This window comes from Cheilinus undulatus, linkage group 9, assembly GCF_018320785.1.
Source record: "Cheilinus undulatus linkage group 9, ASM1832078v1, whole genome shotgun sequence".
Classification (NCBI taxonomy): Eukaryota; Metazoa; Chordata; class Actinopteri; order Labriformes; family Labridae; genus Cheilinus; species Cheilinus undulatus.
The window spans coordinates 35,632,568-35,652,546 of record NC_054873.1 but is presented as its reverse complement, the minus strand read 5'-3'; the positions used below and the strand labels follow the sequence as shown (position 1 = coordinate 35,652,546).

Sequence of the window (19,979 nt, the reverse complement as noted above, 5' to 3'; positions counted from 1 at the left end):
TAAGAGCCTTTTTCATTTCGTAACATCCATCTCTTTAGTCCACAGAGGGTCAGTGAGGACACTGGGTTAGTAATTTCTGGTGAAAATACCACCCAGGCCACCCACCACTCTGCTCAAAGTAGTAAAGCCAGTCCTGGGATGGCACCATCTATTGTGTTTCCATGAGCTGCGTGTCCTCCTTCTGTCAGCATGGCTAAGTCAAGGCTTTCACAGAGAGAAAAGGCAGGGGAGTCCACAGTGGAAACACTCAGTACACGCCAAGACAACCTGCTGGGGTGATGACTCGAGCCCCCTCTTTGACATTTAATGAAACGACAGCCTGTGGTTATGGGGCTGCTGGCACGCACATCCCCTGTCTGCCTGTGCTGCTCCCCTCCCCCATGGCTGTCTAATTTCTTATCCAAGGTATGAAATTATACCTCATGACTTATTTCACAAGCTGTGACGGAGAGAGAAACACAGAGGGAGAGAGAGTTAAGAGAGACTCAAACAGCCCACTCAGTTTTATTTCACTCACTCATCACACTTAAACCAGTAGAAAAATAACAGGATTATCTGTTAGTCTACTGTTCATGCTACAGGTTCATTTGTTTACTCTGAGATCACAGCTGCAAGTGGTTGCCTTTGTGTGTAGAGACAATATCATGTGTAAATATTCATGAACTAATCGAGAGCAGCAGTTATTTTCCACGTGTTGCAAATGAAATCATAAGCAGCTATGATGACTAATCCAAAAGCATTGTCCCAAAATGCCAATAAAGCACCAGTCCTCACAGATTTAACTCTGCTACATGGCTTGGCACTAGTTCGACGGCAACAAAGGCAGAGCAGAAATCCCACCAACTCAAACCTGTGTTAAGAGGAAAAAACAACTTAAATAGGATTGCCTATACGTGATATATTACAAAGTCGGGTGTTATTTTCTAGAGGTTTTCTAGAGTCAGCATTGTGGCATTCTGAACTAGTCATCGTCATGTTCATGTATATTTGAGTAGTGCTGCAGGTTTTGTAATGATGTGCCATTGCAATCACGTAGGACAATATTGCAATTACAATATAATCTGTAAGTGCATTCAGAAAGTATTCAGACGCCCTTCACTTTTTCCAGTTGTGTTATGTTGCAGCCTGCCACAGTAAAGAAAAACAAATCACATATTATATCACATTGACATAAGTATTCAGACCTTTTGCAAAAACCCTTTCTCTCAGTCTTTGCTGAGATGTTTCTACACCTTGATTGGAGTCCAGCTGTGGTAAATTAAATTGACTGGGCATGATTTGGAAAAGCGCACACCTTTTATGGAAGGCCTCACAGCTGGTGATTTAGCACAAACCAAGCCAGGAGGTCAAGGAACTGCCCGTAGAGCTCAGAGACAGGATTGTCGTCTGGAGAAGGCTACAAAGAAGTTCTGCTGCACTGAAAGATCAAAGAGCTCAGTAGCCTCCATGATTCTCAAATGTAAGAAGTTTGGCACAACCAGGACTCTTCCAAGAGCTGATCGCCAAACTGAACAATTGGGGGAGAAGGGCCTTAGTAAGAGAGGTGATCAGGGACCTGATGGTCACTCTGACTGAACTCCAGAGATCCTGTGTAGAGATGGGATCATACATGTATTAAACAGCATAAAAAATGTAAAAAAAAAACCTGTTTTTTAAGGTACTTACTATTTTTCCTTTCTTTTAAATTAAAGGTAATTCTACAAAGTACAATAGCAGCACTAATGTAAACTTAAAGGCCTTTCTGTAGGCATTTTTATAAACCTTGCAAGAAATACTTCTAAGATTTTTTGTGTGGCTATATAATTCAGTTTTAATGCTTTTGTAATCATTGTTTACTGAAGTAATTTTTAAATCGGGTTTGTTGAGAGCAGTGGTTGGTGTCAGACAAAGTGACTAATAGTGTGCTGTAAATATCACTTTTTTCAAAATGGCACAGTGTGGTTGCAGTTGCATGAGCAAAAGCACAAGCACAAAACATGGACATGGTGTAAAACTCAACAACAATCCAGTACGACTCAGAATAAGTCAGTGAAGTTGCTGTAATGTTCTCTGTGTTGTTCTCCATTGTGCTGACTCTGAGATCGTGCTGATATTATGCAGAACAGGGGTATTTACAACACAAACATTAGCTCAAGAATCATCTGTTTTTCTGCTTTCAAAACACCAATCACCAAAGTCAAATGTGTCAGAGGGCATGATTTTATTCTCACAAGATTACAAAACAAAAGTGCTGCTGAGTTCAGCTGAACTTTGTGTACAAATAAACCCTCTGTGTAATAAAATAGACAAAAACTGAAACAATGTTGGAGGAGGAAGCTGCTCAGTCACAGGTGGATGTGACTAAAGCCATCTGCCCTTTACACCAATAAGAAAATTATAGGCAACTCAATGCAAAGCTTTGATATGAATAAAGGAGCCAGCTTTTAGTGTACTCATGCAGTCACCATTATACATTTTATTCCTCTACCTTTAAATATCACCTGTTTTTATGTAGATCCCCTCCTATGCATCTTCCTTAATAATATGAATAAATTTCCCTGGCAAATACGTGGGCAACAAGGCAAATTAGGGGCAAAAACTTGCTCTTGTCCTATTAAAAAAGATCCAGCATGTTTACCCCCGCTATAGAGACACTAATGTCTTCTCCTGATGGAACAAGACACTTGAGAATGATTTGTTTATTTTGAGACTGAGACATTTCCAAAAATATATCTGCATGAGGTTTCAGTGTTGTTGTGGGAAATCTTCAACGCCTTAAATCAAACATTAAAACACAATCAAACAACTTCATGCTTTACAAACTTAAAAAGATAGTGTAATGTTATGATAAAGGTAATGTCCACCTATAATTGCAATGGTAACCCAAGCTCCCACTAATCATTGTTGTTGAAGTGACGCTGGCTATCACAGGGACCAAGAGATCTCTGGTTCATCTGGCAGTAAGAGGAGCGGAAAATTCCCTGCCTGCACTGACTGATCGATGTCTGTGGAGTTTGGTTTCGTTGCTGTTCACTTTCTAATCTACAATCCTTCAGGCACTGAAAAGAGGAAGCACCTATACAGTCACCTTCAATCCAAATAAGGCATTCAAAGCAAAATAAAATGAATACAGGCAGAAAATTCAACAACAAATCTGAATAAACACAAAGAAGAACACCAAAACAGCCACTTTGACACACAAGTTCTGAAGATTGTCCCGTTCTGTTGTACAGTGTTCGAACACGAAGCAGGTTTGATTTGGATCAATCTGATAAGAGAAGTAGATCCTGTTGGGCAACCTCCACGCTGCAGTGTTTTTGTTTTTAAAACTTCATTTTAACACGAGCTGATCTCCATCTAAGTAAGTACTCCGACAACATCTCCAAACTATTCTAAGACACGTTCAAAGAGCATATCACATGAGCAGCCATGCACATGATGATAGAGGGAGCAAAAACAGGCACTGTTTCTTGCACTCCATTTTGGGCTGATGACAACGCTGGACACAGAAGTCAAGAAAATGTTTGCCTACCTCCTGCTCACTTGTGTAGAAGAAGACAGCACAACAGCAGCTAGCATATCCAAAAGGTCAACAACGCCTATTAATAGTTGTCCATGTCTGGCTAACTGGAAAATTTAGGAGGTTTTTTTTTTCCCAAGAAAGGGTAAAATGACATGGGTGTGAAAATCAAGGACGGACATGTCTTCACTGGTAACACAGGTCATCAATCATCTCAAAGGTTGCAGTTTTTGGGCTGGAGTAGTGTGGATGTTAGCCATAAACATGCCAAAGTTCTGTGTCTTAAAGTGCTGTCACACATGCGCAAAACTCCTGAAAATGTACAAGCAGCATGTGTGAACACAAATTGCAGAATCTTGACTTTGAGTTGACAGGCCAGTTTTTGAGTACATTTTTCATGAGAAGTCAGGATATGCCTATGTGAGAGCACTTCTGGAAATATTCAGTAGAATTCAGCAAGACTGAATGGGAGAGGGTGATGGCATTTGCCAAGCAGTTTTTGCATGCAGCTGTCGAACTCTTAGTCCCTGTAAAGTGAAATCCAATCTTTCTGTCTAAACACACAAGATATGTCGGAATATGGTTGCTGTATACATGTGAAAATATATTTTTTGATTTTGACTGTTAGAAAGTTGTCCTTTCCTGGCTACTTGAGCAGGGCAAATATAGGAGCCTATAAATTATCCTGTCCCACCAATGCTACAACGATATAAAATTACCATGCAGTTAATTTTAATACATTCTGTTGTTAGCTGATGTCACTGCCTTCATTGAAAGTTAAACAGCCAGCTTCATGCCGTATTTTTGTTCATTGTGAGGTAAATTTCCCAAATCTATGTGCCACAGTGTCCTACGGGTCATTAAAAGTATCATAACAGAGAGATTTGTGCCAGAAAACAGTAAATGTAATCCCCAATGTATGGCTCTCTGCTGTGGCACAGAGCCAGGCAGCTGCTCTGATCAAAAGACTTGTTTTTAATCCGAGAGGACTGTATTTCTCAATGAGTGGGCGTGCATTCATCTATTTCAACCCACACGCCCACACCATCCTAAAGAAGATTTTACTGCCTAATTTATTATTTTCAAGCTTAATTTTAAAAACTTAAAGATGTTTTTCATGACTGAAATTTGGCCTGGTGGTTTATAACACAGTGACCTATCATACAACAAACTAAAACACAGATTTCTTAAATCACTCTACAGGGACTTTAATGCACAGAAAACCTCATTATGCTTTCTGTTGGCAAGTATGCTCCCCAATGCTCATATGCTGACACTACAAATAATTATTATTACAGTGCATACACTGCATTGTCCTCAATGCCTTCAAACCAATTCCTGTTACAAGTTTCAAATCATGTCTTACCTACTAAGACTGAACGGAAGTCAAGAGTTCAATTTGTGAAACATGCATGAAACTTTCTAGAATTTTTCAGGAGTGCATGTGTACAGCGTTGCCTTAATTACAAGCTTGCTTAACTGCTCAGGCTAGAATTACTTTCATATTAATCCTTCTCATCAGAATCGTCCAATCAAACCACTTCACATTGACAGAGCCCAAAATCAAAGAAACAACATGTAGACACATCTTTGATCCATCTTGCCCCTTATAATCATTGTAACTGCTTATTAAAACTTTTACATTTTAAATATTCTACATTATACAGTTCTCAAGACTGGTTTTAATTTTTGTACATAGCATACATCCATAAATCAGTACGTTTACATGCATAGAAAAGTCAAACTAGAGGTACAACTCCATTAGGTAATTTAACTGGACTACTGGGCTTGTCCCAGTATGCATGCATAGCTGGAGAATCGATTTACTGATGGTGGCATGGCTGCTTCCACTACAGAAGGTGTGGATTTGTCCTGTTTCAGCTATGTACCTTTTTCCTGTTGACATTGCTAACAAGTTAGCAAGCAGTAAACTAGCTGTATGGCAAAGAATGAAAACATGAGACACATTTTTGCAGCTCTGTTCATTTCTAACACATTCTATAATTTTCCTTTGGCAAAGGTGATGCACCTTATCCGTCTAGCTAATAGTGATAACCAAAGGCGGAAAACAATGCAACTTGCCATGCTTAGCATTTATGTGCATCAACTTCTAAGTCAAAGTCCAAACACCTAGTCTAGTTTTGGTATGATTGAGGCATAGACATGAAAGAGTAAATCTATCTCCAACTACATAATCAATTAGATCGACTTTTAGAAATCAGGTTTATAACAGTTTCAGTCTAACATGTTAACTTGCTTTTTTAAAGTCCATCTTTAGTCATACTAACACAATAATTTGACCTTACTCTGCATGTGAACGTACTGAGTGTCTGATATAAGAGCCAGAGAGTACAAAAATGGTGGAGAAAAGGGATAAAAAGGAAGGAGAGGGAGGGTAAAATGAGCTGCAATGGGGAATTAGAGGGGAAGATAGAGACAGGAATAGATGGATCGAAATAAGAAGGTGAACCAGGGAGAGAGATTCAAGCCTTCTCAGGTGGTATTTCTGGCCGGGATGAGTATTTATAGAGCAGGGGGATGGTAATCAATAGGCTCATTAAGTCCTCCCGGTAGGAACAGTTCAATAGAAACACACGCAGCTCGTGTTGCCATCATTAAGCCCGTCTGCTTACACACAGCTGTGAGTGGCCGTCACCTCTCCTGGGGGAGTCTCAGTTTCGCAGGGCAGCCAACCTGCAATGTGTGAAAGAAAGTGGGAAGGATTAATTGTTTGGAGCTTTTGTGAAATGAGATCTGAGCCCAAAAGGTGACCTGAACTACAATCCCCAACTGTCTGTGTTGTGAACTAACACATGTTTACTCAACTGTTTTTTAAGTATGTATCATTTTCTCACTTTGGCATTTTAAAAGAACACATTTCTGTAAAAACAACCTTCTGTGGCAGTACGAGGGCAGCAGCTACCATATTTGAGATGTTAAATTACTGCCTTTGTCTATGAAGTCTGGTGGTTTCACAGAGCAATATAATTACTGTTTTTCTGCCTTTAAGGAACTGCTTACTTTTGGCCAAAAAGATGTACGGTATTTGAATAGATCCTTTCTGTGATGTTTTCAAATACTGAGAATGCAAGTAAGTAAATAACTTAGTAAGTAACAGCCCACGTCCCATTGCATTGCACAGCATCATGCATAATATCTAAATCTCAGCTCTGTAAATTTTAGTTTTCCCCTTAAACAGTGTGAAATCTGGAGCTTCTATTTCCAGCATGGAGTAACAGAAGTATGTTGCTTTGTACTGAGGAGTATTTGACAGCAGTTAGTTAAATAGTTTTGTGTCCTTCTTTACACAATTTAGAGGGCAAAAATTCAAACAAGTATATGGATATTATTAATGAACCACTTCTTAGATTTTGCAAAAACATGATAACAAGCTTTGGTGAGCGAGAAAAATAGTCGAAAATCAAGAAAATCTTCCTGAAAGATACCTCTGAGGATTTGTCATACCTCTCTTTGTTAACATCAATCTCAGCATGAGTGACAGAGGTAAATAAGAGCAGGGTCACAGGGTTAAAGCAGCAAGCTGATCATAACCCCTAACATTGAAAAAAACTCTGGAAAGGTGGATTTTAAACTATTCTATAGCCAAATGTTCAAAAAGCCCATCAGATAAATACTGTTGTGATAAAAATCAACATCTGGAAATGCAGTTATCCTCTAAAACTCTCAGTTAATTCAGTTAATAAAAAACTAGCAACAGTTTTTCAAACATATAAAATCTGGAATCAGAGGTGAAATCTGATTGTTGCTGGTCTGAATCTGATTGTTGCTGGTCCTTTTGTGAGCACCGACCTCCACGAGTGGAGGGGTTGAAGCGCAAGAGACTCTCTCACCATATAAAATCTGGAGTTTAGAGTTGCATCATCAGCAGATATTCTTAGTCTCAACACTTTAGGGCACTATTCAAACAATGTGGTTGTAGTGGGTGGTGCAAGCGCATGTAGAATGTGTCCAACCCCCTAAAAGGTGCATACAATAGGTGCAAAGAAGATCCAGCTTCTAAGGGGTTGTGTCTAATCTTTGGATACTCAAGAGTCTGTTTCTAACTAGAATAGTCACAACACTCATAATATCTACAGGAATTTTAAACAGTTCATTCTTTCTTTGGTAGCCCTCCTATTTCTTGCAACTGAAGCTGCATGTCACTGTAGCCTAGGAATATTGTTATATTTCAAGTGTTAGTAGACCTACAACCTGGGCTTGAGCGTGAACCTAAAAACCACCCTGTGTCTTATCCAGAAGAGTCCACTACAATGAGTACACATCCATTATAATTTTTGTTCTTAAACACTGGCATTTACGGAGACAAAATAATGCAGCATAATTTTGTTTTTCTGAAACAAATCCTGCACCTTGAATTTGTACTTTTTGTTTTCTAACATCTTTTAACATTTATTTTAAATCAATTTTGTTTCCTTGTGTTTGCTATTACTCTTTCAGAGACCAGTGTGTTACCTATCCTGACATTACAGAGTCATTCATGTTCAAAGCAATAATATAAAATAATAAATGTATAACTTAGGCCTAGCTCAGGTTGGACTCTGTCTCTTTTCACTACATGATACAGGACACTGTAGGAAATATTGAACAGATCAATGTTCTTTCCACTAAAGCAATTCACTGCAGCTAAACGGTAAGTGCATCTTCACATTAAGACAGTTGTTGTATGCACTAATATATTTAAGGATGATACATTTTCCTTTTAAAGTCTGTGTTGATTTTTTGTGTGTACCGAGAGTGCTTGGAGTCCGCCTTAGGTCAGGTCTTGCTCATGCTGGTGTTTTTGGTTCTGGTAAGACTCTAGCAGAAATCTACCAAGGATTCCTGAGTTAAAGTAGGTGTGGGAGGAGAAAGTGAAGAGCGTGCCTACACGCAAGTGGGCACACAGGCAGCACAACATTTGCTACAAATCTGAGTTAGTTGTTGGTAAGGAAAATCACTAATTTGGTCAGAATCAAGCTGTCACAACTGCACTGTGCTACGCACAAGCGTCATGTCACTTTGTGCGTATGTATGTGTGTAGTGGTGGTGGGGCTGTATAATTTTATTTTCTGGTCTTGTGCTCTTTTTTCCAGCTCATGTGCTTCTTCCTAGCGTGAATCCAAGGAAAGAAACTACCTCTGTTTAGTGTGTGCTTTAGAAAATCCTTACCAGACACAGACATGCTGCTTGTAACTGTGGCACAGCTGGGGTTAAAAACGCCACTAATTCATCTACAGGAACTGGTCCTTACCGTCGAGACAGTTGGTCCTCCTTATCCTGGGTCCGTGAACTCTCTGCACCCACTGATGTTGCTCCTGCAGGCAGCTGGCTGAGCTGGTCCATGACCTCCAGCCCATTCTGTTCTGCTATCTGGTGGATCAAGTCATCCACCTGATCCTGAGGCGTGGTCAATGTGGTTGCTGAGCTCATGGAGTCCTCCATCACCTGGTGTAAAACAGAGAAAGAATGAAGTCACACAGGGAAAGGACACAAGTTCAGAAATGGGTATGATATGGTTTTGTCTAATTAAGTATTAGTGAGTAAGTAAATTAGTGGGAAAAACAAAGACTCAAGAGTGCAGAAACTAGAGGTGTTAGAAAATATCAATATAATAAAATATCACAATACTTCACTGAGTGATACTGTATCCACAATTCAAAATGCTGTATCAATATTTTATCAATTAATAATGTACTTTGTTGGTACAGTAGCTTTGTGATGTAATTTCAACCTCCAGCCGCTAGTTTGCAATTAAATAAAATTTTTTAAAAAATCAATTACTTAAATAAATTTTAACCAAAGTAACTGTACTTTTACTAGAGTGCAATAGTCTCGTTCTTCTTCCAACCTCTGCAGCTATCCTCCCCAATTCTGTGATATCATTAAAATGAAACTGTGGTTTACCATACTGTAAATACAACTTATGGAGGGCAGTTTTTGTTGAATAGCATCCTCAGTTCAAAACAAGAACTAAGCAAATGGAGGTGGGCAGAGGTGGGTTTAAGTGGGCAGCCCATCTCCTATCATACTTGGACATGTCTAGTGGGGCCACACTGTTATGGGTTGGGGTTAGAATTATGAGGGAGACTTGGGCAAAATAGCGTGCAGCCGATGGCAGAGAATAGTGGTGACTGCTCACAGATGAGCAGTACAAAACATGAATGAGATACAGCAACAGAAACACAGCTTCCAGTAGCATTTTATACATCTCTATGTAGCAGCTTTTGACTGCATTTCCATGGTAACACTAAGCATGTTCAGTGTGTCTTGAGTTGTCAAGTTCTGAAGTAAATACTAAACATTTTGAGTGCATAAGTGCGCAAATGAATTCACACTGAGTAGTTTACAAAAATACAGTATACCACTAATGCACTCAAAACTGTCCCCAAAATTGAGTGTGAAATGATGGACGCTTCTTACCCTCAATGAACACCATACTGGTGAAATAGCAGTTACTGTACTGATACCAAGCTAGAGCGCTAGCTAATGTTAGCATCCGCTAGCTAGCTTACGTGGTAATGGCAACGGAAGCAGATCTCAATCAAGAAAAGGGCATTTAAGGCAAGATAACTTTACTTTCCTTAAGCAACTAATGTAAACATTAAATTAGGGCTGCAGTAATAGATTTTTTTTGTAGTCGAGTACACTATCGATTCTTCTGACAATTAACTGAGTACTCTAATAAGAAATATCGCATTTTTTTAATCAGTCACTTTTGCTTTTTTCAAGAGAAGTACAAGATAAATGAGAAAAGAAGATTGTCCCTTAAATGAACTACTTCTATATTAAAAATTGGTATTAACAGGTTCTCAAAAGAAAATACATTTTACAAAGTGCAATGAAGTTCTGATGGCAGTTCATATTTAAAGTTACAAGGACAGGAAGTTCAATAATTACATAGGATTATGCCATATTTGGGGTTTTAGGGACCCTCTCCCAGGAAATGTTTGGTGCCAACTCTTTATTTCTTTCATTGTAGTTTATATTTATTTTACAATTTGCCATTAAAGTAAAGGGACACAATCATTTTAATATCCTCTACTTTAATAATAATAATAATAACTTTATTTGTATAGCACTTTTAAAAACATGGGTTTACAAAGTGCTTTGACAAGTGCAGAAGCAAGTACAAAAACAAAGCAACAACCCAGACAAAAGACAGAAACAGAACGTGACATCTAGACAGATAATAATTCATCTACATCGATAAAGAGCGACAATATAGAACCAAACCTAGATGACCTGTGATGCCATGCAAACTAAGACATCACAGACGTCAATCAGAGTGCAGTCATGAACTGCACAGCTAAGACATCATGAACATCAGGATGCAGGCAAGACACAGACATCAGTACCATAAAATGATAGGAACCCAGGCAAAGCATAAAATGATAGGAACCCAGGCAAAGCAGGAACCCAGCTACACAGGCTGAGACCGAGAGGACCAAAATTAAAGACATAAGAAATTAAAAGAGAAACAGTAAAATGTAAATGAGAGGGCAAAACAGATATTAAAACAGGGTGAAACAAGCTCTAAAACTGTAAAAGCAGTAAAATTAATAAGTATTATAACAGAGGTAAACATAAGGGGAAGCAGTAAAGGAGAGATTAAGAGGAAATTAAACTAGAATATGTAAGAATCTGTGAGAGGATAAAAATTATAAAAATTAAATAAGAAGATGAGACGAAGATGAGACGACATCACATAAAAGCCACTCTATAAAAATGAGTTTTAAGAAGTGATTTAAAAGATGTCAATGATTCTGCATGCCTTATCTCCTCGGGCAGGTCGTTCCAAAGTCGAGGGGCTCTGATGGAGAAGGCCCTGTCACCCTTAGATTTGAGTCTCGACTTTGGAACGACCAGGAGGTTCCCACCCGAGGATCTGAGGCTGCGGGCTGGGACATAGGGGAATAAAAGTTCTGTAATATATTCTGGAGCCAGACCCTTCAGTGCTTTAAAAGTAATAAGTAAAATCTTAAAATCAATTCTAAAAGTAATGGGTAGCCAGTGTAAAGATGCTAAAATCGGGGTGATGTGATGTCGTCTGTTAAAACCAGTGAGAAGCCTAGCTGCTGCATTTTGAACCAGTTGAAGGCGAGAGAGGGATTTTTGGCAGAGACCTGACAGGAGAGAGTTGCAATAGTCCAGACGGGAAAAAATGAGAGCGTGGATTACCTTTTCCAAATCTGTCTGGTGGAGAATTGGTTTTATTTTGGCAATTGTGCGTAAATGAAAAAAGCATGACTGTATAACTTTATTGATGTGTGTTGTGAAGGTGAGGTTGGAGTCAAATTCTACTCCTAGATTTCGAGCTGTTGATTTAATGTTTGTGGACAAAGGACCAAGGCTGTTTGTGATTGTATTGGGAGAGTTTGGAATATTGAAAAGAATGATTTCGGATTTGGAATTATTGAGTTGTAGAAAGTTTTGTGCCATCCAGCAGTTAATATCATTTAGACAGTCAATGACAGCAGCTAGGCTTCTAGGATCCTCAGGTCTCAGGGGCAGGTATATCTGTGTGTCGTCTGCGTAGCAGTGAAAGGAGACTTTATAATTCTTAATGATTTGACCGAGGGGCAGCATATAAATAGAAAATAAAATGGGGCCTAAAACCGAACCTTGCGGTACACCACAGGTAAGGGTAGAGGTAGAGGAGGAGTGGTTACCTATGGTGACCGCATAGGTTCGCTCTAAAAGATAAGAATAAAACCAGCTAAGTGCAGTGTCCCTGATGCCCACCCAGTCTCTAAGACGTACTATTAAAATAATGTGATCAATAATGTGCTCAATAATGATCAACTTTGCGCATGAATGTAATATTTGACATTATAGCAAGAATAAAGCCCCATCATTCACACAGCAGTCTGATGATGTCTGAAAGGTGAACCTTTAGATTACAGGAATATGGTCTATTTTTCAAAGGGTGTTCACTTTCAATTTTCGCAGATTTTTGTTTGTGAGTTCATCCACCATAATAATCTGAGCTTTTAAGACCATCCACTGACATAAAGAACACATTTTTAAAAAAAGATTTATTCTGAGCATTTTTGTGCCTTTATTTGATAGAGGAGGACAGTGGACCGAGAGTGGTGAAGAGACATGTGGCAAAGGGCCTCAGGCCGGACTCAAACCCGGACCATCCACGCACATGGGGCGTGCCCCAACCACTCGGCCACCTGCGCCCCATAAAGAACACATTTTAAGGGATAACGCTGCTTCTATGACTTGTTGAATCCTGACTGTATGATGATGAACTTTAACCTAATTGGTCTCTCTCTCAGTCACTGTCTGTGACAATAGCGTGTTTCTATTTAATTGGTGTCAATTCATTATCAATATACTGTAAGTCTTATCAAATCATTCGGGATGCTAAAATATTTTGAAAAATACGCTGGAATCAAGACGTCAGTGCGTTGAATTTTAGATAATTTATAATTAAATGTATAATGTGCGCACACGGAAGAGAGAGAAAGAGAGGGGGAAAGTACCAAAGCAGGACTTGAATCATGAAGCCTGACTGTCTTCTGAACTATCAGGTCAATCAGAGAAGTTTATGAAATTTCCTTAAGTCTCCAGACACAAACTGAGCGCTGTCTAACACCAGCGAGTCATGCAGGCAGAGCGTGAACTCAGACATCTGTGTAGGTTCACCGGTGCAGGCGTAGTGGATGTGTAAAAATGCAGGACATGTGCCTGTCAACATCAATGCATCAGCTTCTCTTCCCTCGTGATTTTCACACCTCACATCATGCATGTTACTTATAGTAACAGCAAAAACACAAATAGCTGTCTGTGCGAAACACAGCACGCCATGCAACTCACGGCGCGATGTCCGAGCTTACAGCGTATATGGATACATGACCGATTTAAGTGAAGCCTTGAGGTAGATAATTTGCCTCTAGGAATTTTTTTAATCAAATTACTCAGATAATTCGAGGAATCATTTCAGCCCTACATTATATACAGATTACATGAATTGAACAGTGAGTGAAACTAACTGTTAAATTTGGATCATAATCTGTTAACGTCTGTTTATAACTTCGCATTTAAAGAGATATAGAAGAAGAGAACAGAGACAGTCTAACTGTTGTCCCTTCCCGGTAGTGCAAAACAGCAGTCTGGGATTTGCTATGATTAAGTGCTCTGTATTGCATTTATTAGCACTGTACAACAGTTGTGTCTGTGCTGGTGGCTCTGTCATGACAAACACCGCGACAGAACAAGAACAGTTAAAACTTTAACAATTAAAAACTTCTCTGACTTTAAAAACAGTTGGAAATATTTTAGGTAGTTTTAGTACTCATCTTAATATCATATCACAGGTTAAGTCTTTTTTTTTATCAATGCAGACATTTCAGAGCTAAATTCTACATATTGTAACTTTAAGTTTGCAGAGCTTTGGAAGCACTACTTCAAACAAATAAATGCACATTATCTATAGACACTCACCGAAGTGTGAACATCGAGATTTTCCACCTGGGTCTCAAACTTATCCATGACTGCAGAGATCTTTTGGAGGTCCATGGACTTCAGAGCTTTGTCCAAGGCTTTGGTCACCTGGCCCATGTTTTTAGTCACCTAATGAAAAATATGTGTTTATTATGTGTTTTTGAAAGACAAAGTTCAACAAGCTCAACAAACCCACTTTCCAAATTCACAAAAATAAAGGAAATACTGCTTTTTACTAGAGACCACCTTGCATTGCAATCCTGCATTTTTATTGCATAGTTCCACCATGTATAACCCAAGTCAACATGTAGACGTGAGCTGACTGAACACAGGAACTCACTGATTTCATTGTGACTGCAGTCTGGACTTTAGAGGCAACCGCATCCACTCGTGACGCCATGCGCAGCCAGTTAAGACCTTCATTTTTTTTCCGGATTGCATTCTCTGCATACACTCTGGCAACTTCAACATTTTTCTGTTGCAAGGCCTGTTGATGAGACAAAACACAGTCAGTATAGGAGCACATTAACAGCACAGGAATTCGCCAAATTCAGTGACAAGGATGAGAGTCAGCATGTGATGACTGACATACACTAACGCCCTTGTGTGGTTAACCTGGCTATATTATAGTCGTTAACATAATTCCACTAAAATATAAACATCTCAAAATAAACAGTTGTAAATATTAAGTGTAAATTTGTACTTTAAAGAGATTAGATTAGTACTTTTATTAATTAACACTAAAACGTTATTTGAATAGTTAACTATTTTTGTTTTAAATTATGTCCAATATTTAAATTGTCCTTTTTACAGTAGTTTTAATAAGTGGGTGAACTCTTGAAAAGTGTGTGCATCATAAACTCAAATAAATAGAATCAAAATCCTTTCAGATGTCATTAAAAACAAATGACAGCCTTAGCAGCAACTCCCTCCTCATTTCTAATGCATGTGAGTTGCTCGACAGGATGTGAGCAGTGAAGACTATTATGAGTCAACAGGAAAATATCCCTGGATGGTGAGGCAGTAATGATACAAGAGAGACGTAACCTGAAGATCTTCTGCCATTATCTCCAAAACAAACATGCTTTTTAAAACAGGAACAGAGATGCCTAATGGCCTCAGAATAAAATTATGAATGTGTTTAAAAAGCATCGCTGAAATAACAGAGTCATATTGATTCTACCTGATTACTCCTTATTTAATTCTACACTGTGCTGCCATCTTCTGACTTTATTTGAACAATGTATTGTATATGAGTAATCTTCTGAAAGAAATAAATGAATAAGAAGGCAAAATCCATATTTATTAACTTAATGTTAATATATGAAACAGATGCAAAGGGAAAGCATATATTTTATCCTTAAGAAGTGAATATTCTGGGTTTGCATGATATTAAAATATATAACAAATAATTGAAAAAAAGAGAAATTTCTTTCCCTTTCTAACCAAATGATAGGTGGCAATGTTGAAAAATATTTATTTTGACACTTAGTTTGATCAAATTCACTGAATGATTTATTGAAATAAAAAGATATAGCTTTTATTGCTTCTGATAACCATTTAGTTGGAAGTATAATGCTTCAAATGGAGTAATCTATGAGTCTGGCAAAAGGGTTGACTGCAAACAGCCACACCTTAACATTATCATTACCCACTACGTGCCAGCTGCACATAATGGCACATTACACAACTGTATAAGAGAAAGAAGACACAAGATATCAGGAAATGTTTGTTAAAATAATAAAAGTCTGGAAACTCCACATATACAGTGAAAGAACCAGAAAAGAGTTAGGCTACTTTAAATACAACTTTCAAAACCAACCCCACTTTCTCTTCTCTATTATACATATTTTGCCTTATTTACATATCAAAGCCACACCCTTTCTATGAGAGAACACGACAAAGAGAGAGAGAGAGAGAGAGATGCAACGGAGTCTATCAAGATAGACTTCAACAAGAGGAACATTTGATCACTGATTTAATGAACAAATGTTACTGTCTGTCCCAAATGATTTCCATTGGAAAAGCTCAGCCAATAAATCTAGCTTACTTCAAAACACATTTAAAACTCTAAGATAAAAGCATTATAAGGGGGCTGGTTAAAAAAAAAAAAAAAAAAAAAAAAAAAACCAAAAACAGGCAAAATCAAGAGTTATACAATGTCTCTTTTAGTTGTTCATGGTGGTTTATTACTGGGGAAATGAAGGGTTTTTATAGATGGCAGGTAGGACTTTGTTACATCTGCCTAATGGCAGTAACTGTGAGGTGGTAAGAGAAGTGGGTTGCTTTACTGATCACACAGCAGTTAAACAGTTCAGTTAGACAAAAGATTAAAGTGGGCAATCTAATAATCCTGAGGTTGGAGTACTGGACTAGTTTTTCACAGCAGTACAAGACTTTTGTAACTTTAAAATAATTTGAGCATCAAACACTTTATCCCCTGCTTTCTAATGCATATTCATGAAACAATTTGTGATGTAAATTTGATTAGAAATACAAAATTATTGCTAAATCACAGAACGAGAACACCTTTTCCTTTATAATCCTAAATTCTGAAAACATAAAAAAGGAATAATTAGAATCGAATAAATTTAGCTAGAAAACAAAACTTAAATAATGTATTTGTCAATCTGTATTTTAAGATGAAAGACCGTTCACGCGAAAAACTAGAAAAGCACTCAGAGAGCGTAGACCTCTGTCATTAGCCCTATCTCCCAACAGTAAAGAATCCTTTAAAAAACTCCTGGATCCAGACAGTGATCCGGATCACCCCCAAAATCTAATCAGTTCTTCCTTATGCCATTCCTGACATTTCCTGAAAATTTCATCAAAATCCGTCCATAACTTTTTGAGTTACGTTGCTAACAAACAAACTTAACAAATCCTGCCGATCACATAACCTCTTTGGCGAAGGTGACTTTTTATGGCCTTAAATTTCAGAAGTCCAGTATTATTATTTTAAAGGCTTTTTAAGGATGTGCAGGAAACCTGTGCAAACGTTGGCGGTATAAACAAATAAATTAGTAAAGACTAGACCAACAGACCTTTGCCAGCTAAGGTCTTTTTCTTTATTCATCATTCCTCACACTTTACAGTATGTTTTAAAGATTGAAATGTGTTAATCTGTTCATCCTAAAACTTTGAATTGTGTTTTTTAAAGACTGAAGTTTTAGGTCTCGACTACATCTAGGTATCTGTAAAAATTCAATATCATGCATCCCTAGTTTGAATGGATGATCTTACTGGCTTTAACTACATTGGAGTTTAGATAAGTGTTTGGCAGTGAAGAAGCTGTACCAGGTTCCAGTGTTAAAGGTGAGGATGGATTTGATGGGTGTATGGTATGCATGCAGCTGAACAACACTTGTGCTCACCTTCTTAACCTTGGCCTGTTCCTTTTCAGACTCTTTCTCCGCCTTCTTAGCAAGTCTCTCAAGGTTTTTGGAAGTAAACTGTAAACCAAGAGAAGGTTGTGCCAAAAATCAATCAACAATCCACTTTTAACGGTTTAATCACACTAATTAAGGTAGAATCTTTTCACAGATACATACCCTTAAATTAAAGATCATATCTGTGAAAGCAGAATGGAGATGAAATCAGAAAAGTGAGTCATGTCAACCATCATCGTAGACAGACTAAATCATTGTGATACTACTAAGATACATAAAACAATAAATACAGCGTCAACAAAAACTACAATTTTCTCCTTTTGATGCCCTATAAAGACTGCATCTTCAGTTATAAGTCATCTTGCTTTCATAAGAGGGGAAACAGATGGTTGTTGTCTACATGCTACATTTGTCGTAGATCCTATAATTACATTTTTGTGTTACACTTTTGATATTACATTTATTCGCTATGACAACAGTCAGTGTTAACATAATTTCTTTTGAACAAAGGGCAAAACTAGCCGCCTGTCTGACTACTAGAGTTACATATAAAAATAAAGAATGAACTGAACAACCAAAACAGGTCTGACAGCTAACCTAGCTTACACCCACCCAGGCTAACCAAGCTAATAATATCAGTCTGGCTTTAGACCGGTCGTATAATTAAAAAACAGAGGCTACATCGACAAAAAATTAATTTTCAGCATTAAAAAACGACGTACCATCCATGTCAAGACGAATATGATTCCAAAAGCTCGCAGGAATTATGATTTTCAACTAATCAACAGGCTAGTCTGGATTTGTTTTGATACCGACTATCTCGCAACGTACTTCCTGGTCCGAGGATTCTTCTTCTTCGCTGAAATATTTGTTGTACTTCACACAGGAGTATCCACTCTTTACCACCATCGTGTGGTAAAGAGTGGAAACAGGTCATATGACAAATCAATTATTATAAATACCGTAAGAAATAAACATTTAATCTTGATCAAATTCTTTTTAGAAGCTATCCTAATAAGTACAAAAAAACCCCCAAAACATATCTGCATTTCATTCCCTTTCACAAAAAAATAATTTACATGTTTCTTCTCGGTGCTTCTTTGCTAATTCATCTGTTTTAATTTGTTTGTTTGTTTGTTTGCTTCTTTTTTTTTTGCTAAACCTCAAATATGTTCTTGAATAAATATTACACTGTATCTGTATTTAAATTCTGTAAAATAGCACTTATATTAGTGGGTGTGCATGGGCAGAGAATCAGGCAAGGGAGGAATTGCATCAGGCCAAATAAGCAACTGATAGTCCGGTTTCTTTAATCCATTTATCAGTGAATATGCTTGAAAGGATTTTGATTATTGGTAAAAAGAATGTTGTCAAGGTACAGACACCTGGCTTGTTGTTTAAGAAAGGGGTTGAGTTGCCGGTAACAGTACAGATAAAAAAAAAAAAAAAAAAAAAAAATATATATATATATATATATAAATATATATATATATATATATATATATATATATATATATATATATATATAAACTGATTTTTTCCCCAGTTTTGAACAGCTTTCTGTGAGGCTGCCAATCCAAAGCAATTCGTATCTCCTCTCCTCAACCCTGCCAGGATTTTATGAGTGTAGTGTCGGAGGATCTTGACTGCAGCCCATTTAATTAATTCCATTGTTGAGTAAAATGTCTTATCACCTTTAATGCCCAAGGTGGTGTTGTTCCAGTAGAGTATTCAATCAGAGCAAGGCACTGAATGTAATCTAACCATTTAAAGGAGGTGATGTCAAAGCAGATCCATGAGCCCTTGCTTGCTTCCTCAAGTTAAAAAAAACTACATTTTACCAGCTGAGTTTTTTGACCATGTTCTTATTAATTCTAAACTTACTACAATTGCATTTTCCTTAAATAATTACAGAAATGTATTTCTCTGCCGAAAATGCCCCCAATTACCCATGTACGAACTCAACCTAATTCTCTGTAGTTTAATGTAAGGTCTATAGTGTTGCATAGATAGTTGAGGTAGGCCCATTCACTTTCAACCAAAGTGCCAAGGATAGCTCTTCTCAATTCAACTGATCTTTTAATTAGAGGTCCTTGATCCACATAAAAAGATTAACTGATTGTAACTAATAATACCTCCTCCTTCCATCATGTGGGCATTCTCTCTCTTAGTTTATAAATACATAAGTGTGATATATATATATATATATATATATATATATATATATATATATATAGTTTACTTTCCCTGAAAATTAAGGTTTCTCATCATTTGTTGCTTCTACATTCAAGAGCAATACCACCATCTACTAAATCATGCTATATACACTTAATCTATTAACAACATGATTTGTTCAGCCAAAATGTTGATTTACCTTTTTAAACTAGCAAATACCCTTCAAATCAAAATCAAAATATGAAACATCATTACGAGCAATATCATTATGTTATCCCTACTTTCTCTTATTTTATTAATATAAAAATTACATTCATCAGATTCATTCCTTTATTCATTAGCTGTTTTGACAAGAAAATAAAATAGATCAACAGTTTCATTGCCAAAGCAATGTACATAATAATAATAATAATAATAATAATAATAATAACGATAATTACAGAAAAAAGTATTATAAACCTGGT

At 37.4% G+C, this 19,979-nt stretch overlaps 1 protein-coding gene across 1 annotated transcript; it reads right to left on the bottom strand.

The window, feature by feature from the left end:
- Positions 1-2,660: 2,660 nt before the first annotated feature.
- chmp1a (charged multivesicular body protein 1A) lies at positions 2,661-18,192 on the bottom strand. The gene is made up of 7 exons (XM_041795469.1): positions 18,063-18,192; positions 17,503-17,522; positions 17,326-17,403; positions 14,292-14,438; positions 13,952-14,080; positions 8,751-8,944; positions 2,661-6,193 (listed from the first exon to the last, which is right to left on the bottom strand). Exons 1-7 carry the CDS (start codon positions 18,067-18,069, stop codon positions 6,172-6,174), a joined length of 597 nt encoding a protein of 198 aa, XP_041651403.1. The 5' UTR covers positions 18,070-18,192; the 3' UTR covers positions 2,661-6,171.
- Positions 18,193-19,979: the final 1,787 nt, after the last annotated feature.

Bases quoted from the DNA above. Each gene is read 5' to 3' on its own strand.
- chmp1a (XM_041795469.1), bottom strand. The intron at 14,439-17,325 runs GTGAGCACAAGT...TCTCATCAACAG, and splicing joins AACAGGCCAAGGTTAAGAAG to GCCTTGCAACAGAAAAATGT. The intron at 6,194-8,750 runs GTAAGGACCAGT...CACACATTGCAG, and splicing joins GAGGACCAACTGTCTCGACG to GTTGGCTGCCCTGCGAAACT.